The 14,774-nt window shown below is 41.0% G+C and overlaps 1 protein-coding gene and 1 long non-coding RNA gene across 2 annotated transcripts in view; one reads left to right on the forward strand and one right to left on the reverse strand.

Moving 5' to 3' along the window:
- The window catches only part of LOC309662605, a 111,546-nt gene that overhangs the window by 80,362 nt on the left and 16,410 nt on the right, over positions 1–14,774 (forward strand). The window lies entirely within an intron of this gene.
- LRP2 (LDL receptor related protein 2) overlaps positions 1–14,774 on the reverse strand; it is a 199,779-nt gene that overhangs the window by 15,447 nt on the left and 169,558 nt on the right. The window contains exons 63-69 of the mRNA XM_082465320.1: positions 12,389–12,517; positions 8,920–9,051; positions 7,767–7,898; positions 5,927–6,070; positions 4,022–4,187; positions 1,880–2,008; positions 577–797 (exon numbers count right to left, since the gene is read on the reverse strand). Coding sequence (XP_082321446.1) covers positions 577–797; positions 1,880–2,008; positions 4,022–4,187; positions 5,927–6,070; positions 7,767–7,898; positions 8,920–9,051; positions 12,389–12,517 — 1,053 coding nt within the window. The remainder of the gene's footprint in view (positions 1–576; positions 798–1,879; positions 2,009–4,021; positions 4,188–5,926; positions 6,071–7,766; positions 7,899–8,919; positions 9,052–12,388; positions 12,518–14,774) is intronic.

The following is a 14,774-nucleotide window of genomic DNA, read 5'->3' on the forward strand; positions in this document are numbered from 1 at the left end:
TCAGTGCCTACTGACTGACACCAATTATAGGGGACTCGCTCACTTTCAAGTTGCTGATTTTATTTTATTTTTAGAAAACAATCTGTATGGCAGAGATCTTTTTTTTCTGTGAACATAAGACACCACTTATCAGAAAAACCTGTTACGTGCTGGATTGTTGCAGTTCTGTAGAGTCTAGATAAGAAAACAAAATGCTTCTCTCCTAGATGTTTCCAGTTGTGCATAAAAAGCAATCTAGCACATTAAAAACGGATGTACCTAGAAGTGGTTAGACACGGATTACCATTGGAACACATGATGGCCATCTCTATCAGAGCAACCTAACAAGAAACAGTTATTTCAACATCTGCTGCTGACAGCAGGTTTTTTTAATTCTACAAAAAGGACAAAAAGGACTTAATAATTGCTAATAGATTCATTTGCATTTAAATCAGCAGCTGGGAGCTGGGCAGAGTGGTATCTAAGAAACTATAAAAAGCATCTCCTAAGATTAGGGTTCCTTCTTACGAAAATGGGCAAAGAGACTGGAAGTACATTAATTATTTAATATATGAAATTCTAAGTGAAATTTCTAACCTGCAATTGCAACAATTCTCCTATCGGTCCCATCATATTTGATGGTTTCAATAACGTCCTCCTTGAGGTCACTCCAGTAGATCCGGTCACCATTCACATAATCTATACAAAGGCCGGTTGGCCAACCGAGGTCCTCCTGAACCAGGACTTTCCGACGCTGCCCATCCATCCAAGCAGACTCGATTTTAGGTTCTTTGCCCCAGTCAGTCCAGTACATAAACCTGTAACAGAAGGTTTCCTCATGGCAGCATTTCATCTAGTGGAGAAATCAACTGGTTTTCAAAGAGGCTTGGGTGCTAAATGATGCTATTTTTATACTTTACACAAGACAGGGAGAGAAAGGGGGGAGCCTGTGCATCTGTGATCTATCCTTCCTGAGAACTGCACTTTCCCAATAGAAGCTGGCCAGCCCTGTCCAAAGATATATATCCAGACCTTTTAAAATATATAATCACAAAAGCTGTTCATTCTTCAAAAAATATTTCTTGAATGCCCGCTGTGTGAGAAGCCACTATCCTGTGTTTGGAACGTATCAGAGAACAAAACAGATTCCTTCCCTCATGGAGCTTACATTCTAACTCTTTGAAAAGGTATTACTTTGCATGCAATTAATACTTAATTGTAGAAGAACTGAGTAGACCAGGGACTGTACCCTTTAAACACCTAGAAAGGATCAGGCAGGCAAGATAAATGGGTGGAACAGGGCAGTTATGAATGTAGAGTGATGGGCAAACACCGCATCAAGCAAAGCCCTGTCTAAGAGTTCTAGGCAATACCGCAACAAGGAAAGCATACCTACCTAACTTTACCAGTTCTTCTGATTTTTCAAGCCAAAAATACAAATATTTATTTTTAATTTAAATGTTATCTACTAAGTTTACAAAAACAAAAACAAAAAACTTAAAGCTCTGTGAAGTTCAAGTCCAATAAGTGTATGGGCCATATTTAGCCCATCAGCCACCACTTTGCAATGTCTAGTCTAAACCAATCATCAGGTGTTGCTCAGTCCTTAAATTCTGTTGAGAAATGTGTGGGTTTTAGACGTGTGGGTTTTAGACAAACTGGGCTGTGGAAAAATTGTGGCCAGAGGCCTTCCCCTGACACAGTGTCTATCTTCTGAAGCTTGTTTTGTCCTAAGTGATCTTTAGGGCATATTATAATTCTTGAAAATAGTCATAGGTGCCACTCAAAAAAGTCCAAGGACAAATTTCAGTACAATTAGGAAAAAATAATTGAAGATATAATTTTTTTGAGAATCCAGTGGAAAATATCTAGAACATTAAGGACTCCTTCAAGTACTTACCCTAGTTTGGGATTCACAACTATTGCAGCTGGTTGATCCAGTTGAGCGGAAATCAGCCACTTTCTGTACCTTCCATCAAGTTCAGCCACCTCGATCCGTTGACTCCTGGCATCTGACCAGTAAATATGCCTGAATTTAGAGAGACAAAGTTAAACAATTGAAAAGTCTAGACTGGACTTCTGGGGAAGAGGTGTGAAGATGAGAGCATTTAGTTTGGAAGTTCTGGCCAACAAGACAGCTACTCAGACACCAGTGATGAGAGCACAGCCTCCCTCTCTCAGGAATGCCCCAATCTCTTCAGCCAAGGGGACATCTGTAGAAAGTTACAAGTGATGGGGTGTCGGATGAAGGGGATATTCGGCCAAAGCAGCTGTGTCAGCCAGGATTGGTAATGATGATGAACCTCACATCTGGCATTATTATGAGGCAATTGCTTCTAGGAGTTGTGAGGCACTGTTGGTCTTTCATTCTGACTGCCTGTGAGTTGGCTTCCTCCTCAGCCAAGAGCCCACTGGAATCACTAGGAATCTGGCATCAGCTCCAAGGATGAGTGGAAATAGCCATTCAAAATAACAAACTCAGCAAAGCCATCCTGCCCTTATTCCATCCCTAAGGCTTCAGGTCTCAGTCTCTTACAAGCAGAAAGAGTTCCAGCAGTTGCTTAAATTTACTCATTCATTAAGGCTGAGAAAGAGGTAAAACTTCAAACAAGAAGACAGATCTTGGGACTTCTCTGGTGGCGCAGTGGTTAAGAATCCACCTGCCAATGCAGGGGACACAGGTTCGAGCCCTGGTGTGGGAAGATCCCACATGCCACGGAGCAACTAAGCCCATGTGCCACAACTACTGAGCCTGTGCTCTAGAGTCTGTGAGCCACAACTACTGAAGCCCGTGAGCCACAACTACTGAAGCTCACACGCCTACAGCCCCTGTTCCACAACAAGAGAAGTGACTGCAATGAGAAGCCCGTGCACTGCCAACGAAGAGTAGCCCCCGCTCGCTGCAACTAGAGAAAGCCCGCTCGCAGCAACAAAGAGCCAACACAGCCATAAATAAATAAATAAATAAATTAATTAATTAATTAATACAAAAAAAAAGAAGAAGACAGATCTGCCATTGCCTGGTTGGTTTGAAGAAGGAAGTGCTAAAGTCTAGAGTTTCCAGTTCATGACTCTCTGAGGTCTTGTTTCCTGACAGAAGTTGCTGAAATGAGTCTCCTGTTATGCTGCAGACACAGTGGGACCTACTTAACTTCTGCAGAGATGCTCAAGTCTTCCAAGACCACCAGACAAGTGAGTGACAAGGTGAAAATTAATTAATACTACAAAGGATTCTCTGTTCTCCCAGAGTGCAGCAAACATTTTCCTTTATTAGTTCATTTCAAGGACATAAGAGGTTCTACAAATGGTTGAATTCTGATTGTAATGTAATCACTTTCCCACAAACGTCATTCCAACCCAAGGCTCTTCCTTGAAGAAGGAGCTTATTAATTCTTCCACATCAGTTTGCCTCCCATGCATGTATCTGATGACAAACCTACTCAAGGTTCTTATTTAGGTATCGTCCAAAATGTCTGGCTCTGGTCCCTGCAGTTCTAGAAGGTGTAGAAGAGCAGATCGAAGCTAACAGCTCTATTAACTCAAACCCAAAGATTAAACAGGGAAGTCAAGTTTCCAATCTGTTCAGACAACATAGCCTCCCAAAAACACAACATGTGGATTGTTCCTCCTCAAAATAATACCATAAAGGAACATGTTTCATCTCAACTGCTTTGCTGGTAGAATGTAAGGCTGTCCCATTTCTTCACAAAATGAACAGCGCTGCCATAATGAAAGTTCATTTTGGAATCCAGAACTCTGTTGGCAAGAATGCTCTCCTAGATAAAATATAAAATCTTGACCTTGGGGCTTTCCCAAAATTTTCATGGCACACATAGAATATAGGAAGTGATGATGTTTATATGACACAATGGGGAAGCAGAGGTAGTTGCTGAGGCTACAGGAAGCCCAGGCATCACCCAGCTGCCCCTGAGGCTGAGTGTGCCCATAATCGGGGCCAGTTTAACTCATGCACCATGGTGAGCAGAGGGGAGCTCTGGCCAGGAAAATAGAATAGGCAAGAGGAGAATGAAGCTAAACTTACCTTCCAACCCAGTCCACTGCTAATCCATCTGGCTGCACTATGTATTTCAGATCCAGGTTAACTTCCTTCACGGGATTATTGTTGCCAGATTCAAAGTTGGGGATGTAGGCACGTTTGATAGCACCAAAATTAGAGCCGTGCCCTAGCACGGTGTAATATACAACACCTGCGGAGGCAAGACACACAGGTCAGTTTCCTGTTAGGAACACCAGGTAAGGGAAGAACTGGGTCTAATCAGGTGAAGTACTGTTCATTCATTGACACTTCTACCTCTTCGGTGTTCCTATAATACTAATAATTCAATTCAACCAGTATGGTCAAACCTCAAAATCTATCATACTTGAGCTATTAGCTACAAATGCTTCAATTGATAACTTATTGATACTTAGTCCTCTCTATTTGAAGGTAATGCATTAAAATATATTTCAGCCTATTTACCCCCATTAGGATCACATTCTAGTTTCCAAAACAGAACATACAGATAAACCAGGGGCAAATCGTTAAGAGTTTGAGTCCATACTAGCAATAAAGGAGCTGTGTAGATGAGAAGTCTTATTTTATGTATAGATAAAGGATATTGGACAGCAGGCATTTTAAAAGTCATAGGAAGAAGGAGACGCAAGAGGGAGGGGATATGGGGATATATGTATACATATAGCTGATTCACTGCTATACAGCAGAAACTAACAAAACATTGTAAAGCAATTATACTCCAATAAAGATGTTTAAAAAAAAAAATAGGAAGACTATGACTTTCAAGGCACATACTTTCCTAGGTATGAACCATTCTTTTTTTTATTTTTTAAGACTTTTTTTGATGTGGGCCATTTTTAAAGTCTTTACTGAATTTATTATGATACTGCTTCTGTTTTACGTTTTGGTTTTTTGGCCGCGAGGCATGTGGGATCTTAGCTCCCTGACCAGGGATCAAACCCACACCCCCTCCAATGGAAAGTGAAGTCTTAACCACTGGACCGCCAGGGAAGTCCCTGAACCATTCTTGAAAAGTTCACTGTATTGTATAATGAAATGTGAAAACACAACAGCAATAAATCTTACATAGTTTGTTTGCAAAGCATTTTCATATCTGTCATCTCACTTGGTTTTCAAAACAACTCTCAGAGGGAGGCAGGCCGAACAAGATTACTGCTTTTATTTTACAGATAAGAAATGGAGATCCAGAGAATTGTTACAATTATTTAAGGTCATAAAGCTAGTAGATGAGGGAGACAGGCATAGAGCACAAGTTTTCCTGCCCCACTACCGTCTCCCACACGCCATACAGAGCCATGAGAGACTCCACAGTAAACATCACTCATTTTTCCTTCATTGAGCACCACCACACACACTGTACTAGATGCTGGGTCAGATGCCAGGCATGCAGAGATGAATTCGATTCAATCTCTGTCTCCAAAGAGCACACAGTTAAGACGTAGGGAGAGAAATACGTGGACAATTAGCTATAACTCAACGTAACATGTGCTTTAGTAGAAGCGTGTATAAAATGCTACAGGCTCACAGAACTGTGCCAGGAGGGATTATCAAAGACATCAGAGGGAGGTGACTTTGAACTGGGTCTTTGAGTAGAAATTTTCCAAGCGTACAACGATGGGGAAGAACGGTCTCGGCAAGGGCAAAGACAAGGAGATAGTAAACCAAGGGACATGAGGTGATCCTGAAAGGACAGTCCCCAGAAATGGGAGAAGGTTCAGCGAGAAGGTGGGAAACACTGGCTGGGACGCACGGCCACAGCTAAATTGTCTGGAGCACGCTGGGCGGGAGGAGCATCCCCTTCCACTCAGGCAACAACATTCACTCATTAGAAATAAATTCCCCAAAGTTCAACGCTTTATAATTCAATGTATTCAACTGCTATCAGTGACCGAGGCCACAGTTCATACTCACTGAGGCCTGTGCCCTCTGGATCCCAATCGTAATCCATAGCCTGAATGCGTTCCTGGTCTTCAAGGTACTCTGAGAACTTCTCAGATGAGAGATTGTATTTTCGAATTCGCACGTTTTCGGGCAGTAGCAGCAAAGGAGGGTTACCTGTAAACAAATGAAGGGCTGATTAATCTGTTTGAATGCTACCTGAACTTGTGTTTATAACAGTAGGATATAAAACAGCAGATATCCTCCCTGCCCTTAAAAAACAAAACAAAACAAAACAAAAACGAATTTTTCTAAAAATTGATCTCTGTTAGTGAATAGAGCGGACCATCAACTGGGTTGCAAAATCTGTGACTGTCGACATCCTTGTCTCCGTTTCAGGTAGAAAGCTAACATTTCTGTTAGGGATATTATCAGTTCTTTATCTTTGGGCAACAGTTTAAAGCTAAGCCAAGACTGAGACCCCTGGATAGCCACTTCTTTTTCACTGATTTGTTTTTCACTGACAGTAAAACAGACAAGATTGTAGACATTCAGTCTCACAGAAGAAATACAATATGTGGAGTCATACTAAAAGTTTACCCGGAAGTCCTCATTTCCCATTCTTTACTGACAGATTTTAATGATTCTTTTAGCAGGCAATCAGCTCTGTGACCCAATTTAGCTTCTAGCTAATGACAAAAAACAGCTTGTTCTTGGTTTAAAAAAAATTTTTTTTTACTTAAAGCAGCTATGTAAATGGTGACTCATTCCAAGATGCATTGCCTAGAATTTTTAAAATTTAGTTTACTTGCATAATGTCAATCAAATCTAACAAGCAACTTTTGAAAGTTCATTTTATATATTTCCTTTATCTTGACATAATGTTTTATATACATATTCTAATTTATTTCAGTCATCTCGTTAGTTAAGAGTTAAACATTTTCTAATTTGCCGCTTAATTACCACACCAACTGTTCAAATGCCTTTACCCTAGTTTTCCTTCAGTGTCAAAAATGCTTGGAGGGTAAAATATTTAAGTATGCTAGTCAAATGTATGCTTTAAAAGCCCAATTTGTATGAAGAAAGTGAACAGCCATTTTACCCTTCATCTGCAAAATAAAAATGCTATTTTCTTATCAAGTCCTTAAACTCATTTACAAACTTTAAATTCAAATCTATAAGATCATAAAGACCCCTTAACTGAGATACGCTGATTTAGATCAGACCTCTGGAAATCTGGACTATGATACTTCTGACTTTTATTGTCATTTCTATCTAGTATTTATTACTGCTTTCACTCAGGCCTGATTCTCAAATATTGGCATCAACCTAAAATGTAGAGCTAATGATTGAAGTCGCAAATAAGCCAGATGCTTTCTGTCTGTGATCTGTAGTCCATGAACAATAAAGAAACATTTCTCAACAGAATGTCCCTGATTTGCCCCAACTGACTGTGACCCATTGAATGGAATGTTTTCTGTGACCCGCTTTGGATTACTGGGCCTCAAACCTTGACCTCAGAGGACTGGGAGCTTTTGGTGACCACCATCCTACAGGGAAGCATTTGTTGTTTGAATCCTCTGGAGAGTGACATCTTGTCCACTTTTTGAAGTTTGTATCCAGGTGGACCAGAGGCTAAATCCAAAATAATACGTAACCCCTGACTCTTGTTTGAACTCTTATGTATTTGTTGGGGGGTTGTAGTTAGTGTTTTAATTTGGCAGGGGAGGAGAGAGGAGAAGAGGGTGGATGGGTGTTGGAAGTGAAGTAGCTGGTGAATTTACAAAATAAGACTCTAAAGTTTATTTCCTAGTATACTGTACTCATCAGCATTGCTGAGTACATCAGTTAATCCCCAGGTCAACCATCCTACCGTCAGCTGCACACCGTCCTCCGTGGCTGTCACTCACGGACCTGAACCCTTCAGCGCAGGAACACTCGTAACTTCCTTTGGTGTTAAGGCAATTCTGGGGACAAACCCCAAATTGCTCACATTCGTTGATGTCTGTAGGCAAAATAAAACCAAGTGGGCAACATCTGCTCCCATCCATTCCTTAGAGACCCTGCTTCTGTTTAAATCCATATTCACAAGCAATAAGGATGAGAAGAGTGCAGATGAACATAAGCAATGATGCCAATGTTTGTGGAACACTGACCAAGTTTCAGACACTGTTTCACGTGCTTTTCATGTTTTTTCCTCATTTAATCTTCCAACAAGACTCTCTGAGGTAGGGACTATTACTGAACCCAAAGTCCCAAAGACCAGATTTAAATGGAAGCAGTCTGACTCTGTACAACAGCAGAACAAGATTTTCCCTTTGGGGAAGCAGCTGTTGTGCTGTTGATGTTTGGTACCACTTCCCTCCTGCTAATTGGCTTCAGAAAGGGAAGTCATTGATTGGTTTTTTCAATTGAGTTCTTAAGCTTCAGCCCTTAAAAGAACTATTCTAATCATCTGAGTATGGCACATCATGAGATAGGAACAGTAAATTCAAATGATCAAATACACCTAAAATCATACTTGATATTTGCCATTCTTGATAAGCTCCCTTAGGACTCCACACCTGGGAACTCATTTCCGTCTGACGTAAGGAGGTATGTAATAGATATGTGTTGTTTGAAGAAAGTAAGGCTTGTGTTGTACAGCTGATTCACTTTGCTATATAGCAGAAACTAACACAACATTGTAAAGCAATTATACTCCAATAAAGATGTTAAAAAGAAAAAAAGAAAATTTGCAGACACTGGTACAGTAAGTGGCCATCATCACTCAGGTCTTCATTAATCATCTCAATTTCACAGACATTACTGAAGATGAGCTATGGCCCAATGCTCTGCAAGGTACCAGTAAGATAGCCTGGGGAAAAAGCAACTGGCATCCTTGAGTCATGGTCCTAGCTCATGAGCTAGGACCATGAGCTTAGCCCCAGGAAGGGAATTAAACCATGTTTAGTAAAAGGGAATGAATGGAGAATCTAAAAAGTACAAGGTTCTCCCTAATAGGAATTGGAGGAAATATACTCTACCTTCACAGGAGTTTCTGTCGAAACTATTGGCTTTGAACCCAGGTCTACAGGAGCAGATGAATCCTCCTTCACTTAATTGGGTACAGTTGTGTTCACATAGATTTTCAGCACATGACCTTTCTTTTCCTGTATCTGAAAAACAAAATCCCAGCATTACAAATGAACAGTACAAAGCACGTCAGCCACAAATGAACAGTCAAGTCGTATATCAGAAGAACACCTACAGATAGCCAATTATAGAACATCTTGAGATGACCCCTTTCCATAAGCTTTGCAGAGCATCAGAGACCTCTGTACAGGGCTATCTGGTAATGGCTTGAATACCATTTGTACAAATACATGTAATGTTAGATCCTTGAGGCAATTTTCCGATTATACTCAGCCCTGCCAGGCTCACCCTCAGAGCATCCAGTTCTGGACAGAATCACAGGCAGGGACTCTTTACAACTGTAACCACCTGCTCCGCTATCTTAATATTATATAATCATGTTTATATATAAATAGATACATCTCAAATGTGTGTATACATGTATCTATATACACACACGTATAAATAAAAGACACTGATACAGGTATCTCCTGACTCAATTCTTTTAAATAAAAATAGATTTATATCTAATTGTCTTCTATAGTAGGCAATGAAGTGAACTTAGCCACTTCTCAGGGTCCCTTAAGGCAGGGGTCCCCCACCCTTAGGCCGCAGACCACTACGGGTCCGCAGCCTGTTAGGAACCAAGACGCACAGCAGGAGGTGAGCGGCGGGTGAGCGAGGGAAGCTTCCTCTGCCGCTCCCCATCGCTCCCCATCGCTCGCATTACCTCCTGAACCATCACCCCACCCCCAGCTCCCATCCGTGGAAAAATTGTCTTCCACGAAACTGGTCCCTGGTGCCAAAAGGTTGGGGACCGCCGCCTTAAGTACAATGACTGTGAGTATATGTGGTTTGAATAAACTAAAAACATTCAGTTTCAAAAACACAAAATAAAGCACAATGACATTCAATGGAATGCTGCCCTTGGATTTCATACTTAAAAGCTTTATACGTGAGACCCTTATAATAAAGGTCTAGTCTGAGCTCTTAACAATGACACATTGCTAAATAAGTCTGTTCAGATTTTCTATTTCTTCCTGAGGCAGTTTTAGCATTTTTTGTCTAAGAATTTATCCTTTTCACCTAAGTTGTCTAATGCGTTGGCATGAAGTTTCTCATAGTATTTCTCTATTACCTTTTAAATTTCTGTAAGGTTGGTAAGTAACGTCTCCACTACATTGCTCAATAAATGTGACCTTATTTTTATCAACATGAATAGCCTTGAGCCAGTCACATCACATCTCTGAGTCTCAAGTATATCATGAGGCTCTCTGATTTCCTCCCCATCTCTAAAATCTACAATGTAATTAGGGATCCCAGGAGGTAAAAATTTCTGGACCAAGTGTTCCCTTGAATGAGTTATACTCTTGTGAAGCAAGAGTCCTTAACAAGAGCAGAACCCTATAACATTAAGAGATTCATCCTCAAATGTAAAGACCTTCCTGTAACTTTTTTCATTTGAAAACAATCACCATTTTAATTCATAATACAAGAGATCTCCCCCAACCCAGATATATGATACTCTATTTAGGAAGTAGACACTCTATTTTCCATTTTATGAAGAAGGAATAAGAACTACCAGACAGAGAAATAGCAGGTCAATCTATCTCTGTAATCACATAAATAATATTTGCAACCTGAGGTTAACTTCTTTTCTTTATCCCTCAATGGTATGAGAAAAATGTTAATGTCTTTCCTTTCATGATTTTTAAATATTTTTGAAAAAGAAAACATATGTCCAAAACACTTCAGTGATCCTGTTTAAAAGAAAAGGAGGAGGAAGAGGAGGAGAAAGGAAAAGAAAAGGAAAGCAAGTGGATTAGCAGCATCCAAGAACTGGTGTTTTAAATAAGAATTCTATGTCTTAGTCAAATTAGCCCACTGCAGAAAGACTGAATTCCATATCACAGGTCCGCTTAATATCTGCAAAGAAATGCTGCTTCCATACCATATTAATGCCTGTGATACCTATTTCCTTTAAATAAACCCTGCTTTTAATTAAATGTCATTTGAATTAAAAGTACTGCGGTTAATTTTCAGGCTTTTAACTGGCACAGGTAACTAAAAGAGAAACCAATGTTTGACCTAAGCCTAACTTGGAAATATTCCAAAGTCCTGGAACCATTCACATATCAGTCTCTAGGCAGCAGAACCCAAATCTACCTTTGGGTTTTACAAATTCCATCATGTTTATGCTTTTTAAATATTTAATCAAGTCACATTATTATGCCCAAAACTCCAGGCCCCACTGAGAACGTGTGTGAAACAAATGGCAAATCAACTCAATACAGCTGATTCTTCATCTTCCTTTGTAACCCACACAGGAGAAAATTTGCCAGGAAATCTTTGGGGCGTCTCAGAAAAAGACGATTAAAGCCCACAAAATTGAAAGCATGTGGAGCTAACGAAAGTGACTAAGTCCAGACTTGTAGGGTTTGAAGAACTCCCTCCTTTTTCCTAAGAAGAAATCGAGGCCTGACGAAGTCAGTATGCACTCAAAGTGGCACAGCTAGTTGCAGAGGAGCTAGAAGCCAGCTCTTCCAGCCTGGAGTCCCAGGACTGTTCAAATTCTGCCTCTGCCACTCTGTGTGACCTCAAGCAAGTTACTTAAGCTCTCTGAGCTTTATTATATAGTTAGACATAATAGCAGTAATCCCCTGGAGCTATCTTGAGTGACAAATTAGAGAATGTACGTGAAAGCATTTCATAAACGCTATAAAGGACTACCAAAGTGCGAATTATTAGCATGCCCTTCCAAGATTTCCATCACAATATTAAGCTAGAATCATCCCTTGATTGCATACACCATCCTTTCCCTACACAAAATCCTCTCTTAAAAATAAGTGGTCCTTCCAAGGTCCCCTGTGACATTTCCATTCTTACCAACCACTCTTCCCCTATGTGCCAAAGATACTGCATTTGGCTTAAGATGAGAAAATGTACAAACTAAGAAACAAAATTAATAGCTTTAAGGTGCTGAGAGGCACCTAATGAACTGGGAAGAGGCTATGCCCTGCAGTTAAACAGATCAGAGTTCAAATCCTGACTCAGTTTCTTAATGACAGGAAGACATAGCCAATTTATTTAACCTGTAAGCTGGTTTCCTCACTTGTTTAAAAGAGAGAGACAGAGAGACAGACAATACCTAACTCACAGGATTGTTACAGGGATGAAATGAGATAATCCATGTACTGTTTGGCACGATGTCTGGTATAGAATAAGTGTTCAATAACAGGTAGCTATGGGCTTGACTGCAGTTCAGAACACAATGTGTAAATTAAAGAGAAACGTGGTTATCGTCTACTTTATGTTATTGCATGCTTCCAGTAGGTTAACTTGAGTTACTACAATGAAGTATAAAAATAAGTATTTACTTACTGCATCCCATCTCATCAAAATGGTCACCACAGTCATTGACATCATCACATACAAGGTGCTGTGAAATGCAACGTCCATTGCTACACTTAAATTCATCTTCTGCACAAGGTCTAGGAGTCGGTTCTGCACCTAATATTTAAGAATAAGGTAAAGTCAAAACCTTTTCTTCTGTGAAACATGACGCTTCCTTCTGTGGCAGAGGCAGTATTTCCACAAATAAGCTCGTGCGCTTCCCTACAATTCCTCGTCTCCCTTGCAGTTAGGTTGGGACCATGTGTCTTGTTCAGGCTAATGGACTATGAGTTGGAGGTGACACGTGTCACTCCTGAGCTGAAGCTATTAAAGCCTATGTGCTTCCCTGCTCAGCAACCCAGGGACCATGTGTATCAGGTGGCCTCACGTCAAGATGGAGAAGGGCGTGCAACCTGCGCTGGCCTTTACGTGAGTGAGAAATAAGCCTTTGCTACGTCACACCACTGAGAGTTTGAGATTTGTTGGTTGCGGTCGCTAGTATTAATTACCCTAAGTGATATAGAAGTAGGGCACTTCCATAACAAAAACCTAAAATATTTGGCATTGGCGTCAGTCAGGAGGCAGGCAACGAGGACAGTGATCCCAAAGGAGGGAAAGATGGAGACCTGTGTTACGCAGTGGCAAAGTATTTGTAAAGTTGTCACCTTGGAAAAACTGGAAGGCAGACCACATGTTTACTGAACTCGTCAATCTGTGCAAAGAGGTTAGAAAATGTAATGTTAATAATGTGCACGGATTGCCATTACCTGAGTTTGGCAAGAAAGAGATAAGCTCGGGGAAGAACTGGTTGATTTACAAGCAGAAATCAAAGAAAATAAAGTCCAGAAATTTACAGTTTGCAGAGAACCTACTGCATTTCGATGACACAAGACTCTGAAGTTTAAAAAGGACCAGTCAAATCTCTTAGTTGAATTAAAGCCCATCTACTTTTCTGGCCTGAATATAACTGACAAAGTTGACACAAAGGGAGCAAAGGGAAACAAAGCAAAGAAATGCAACAAATTCAAGAACTGTGTCTCAAAAAAAAAACCCCAAAACCAAACCAAACAAACAAACAAAAACACTGAGTAAGGTTATTGACACTTAGAACTAACTGGAAGCAAGCAGATCAAAAGCCTGCTCGGTTTCTGAAACATATGACCAAATAAACCAAAACACTGTGACTAAGGTGACAAAACTCTTGGGCCCCCAACCTTCTACAAACAGGGAGTGGCTGGGAAAGCTGTACCGCCCCTAAGGAGGGCATACTCCCTTGTTCCCTCTTCATTTGAAGAGGGATATAGACAAGCAACCACTCCCAAAGGGCGGAGGCAGAGACAATGAGGAAAAATGGGCGTAGGTGCTCCTCTGAGGGCAGAGTCTTGACCTCATCAATGAATCTCCTCCACTCCCCACTATATAAGGGCCTTCACAATGTCTGCACAGGGTAAACATACAATTTACTCTCCAAGTCGATACACTTGTGAGAGGGAAAGGAGCTCTATTAACAATTCCACTAGGGCAACAGACGTAAATCAGGATGGTCCTGGGCCAACATGTGCCACCATAGCCCAGTGGCATCCCAGAATTGCTACAGAACAGGGATGGCAATGAGTCTCTCATTCTTTCTTTCCCAATGAGGATGTTTATTTCCATTATGCTCCCCCTGTTCTACCACTATCTACTGGGGGCAGGAGACACAAATAAAACTAGTGTCTTAGTTTATGGGTCTCCAGACCAAGAGGAAACACATCTGGAATTGATGGCACGACTAGTGCCTGTCACCTGGAGCTCCTGGATTTCATTTACTGAGAGGGACTCTGGGTTATGTCCCTGGAGGAGGGGTTAAGAGTGTTCTATGCATGGAAAGAAAAATGCACAGGGAATTTTAGTGACACCAGGGTAAATTGTGGTAGAAACAAATGGTGTTCACTAAATAGCCATGCACTTCTCTGCATTTCCCAGTCCCCCGTGCAGTTAGATTGGGACCACGTGACTAGGGCCAACCAATGGACCGTGAGCACGCGTGACACCTGTCATTTCCAGGCCCAGCAAGTTAGGAAACTGTCTCCTCCATTTCTCTCTTCTCCTGCCTCAGCAACCTTGAAGACTATGTGTTCCAGATGGCATAATTACAGGATGGAGGGAGTTGCCTGACCTTCATCAAACTTTAGTCCTCTGCTGTTTTAAGCTATTGAAATGTTGCAGTTCGCCTACTGTGATGGCTAGCAGTGATTCCTCTAACATCCTGCTCCCTGAGAAGAATTTTAGCTTACTACCCCTTTTTTTCCCACTCTGGGATTTGACCACATGCTACAAATGTCTGGCTCCATTGAAAAATGGCATGATTGACAGGGGAAATGGAAAGAGAAGA

This window comes from Balaenoptera physalus (assembly GCF_965194825.1).
Source record: "Balaenoptera physalus genome assembly, chromosome: 6".
In the NCBI taxonomy this organism is placed as follows: Eukaryota; Metazoa; Chordata; class Mammalia; order Artiodactyla; family Balaenopteridae; genus Balaenoptera; species Balaenoptera physalus.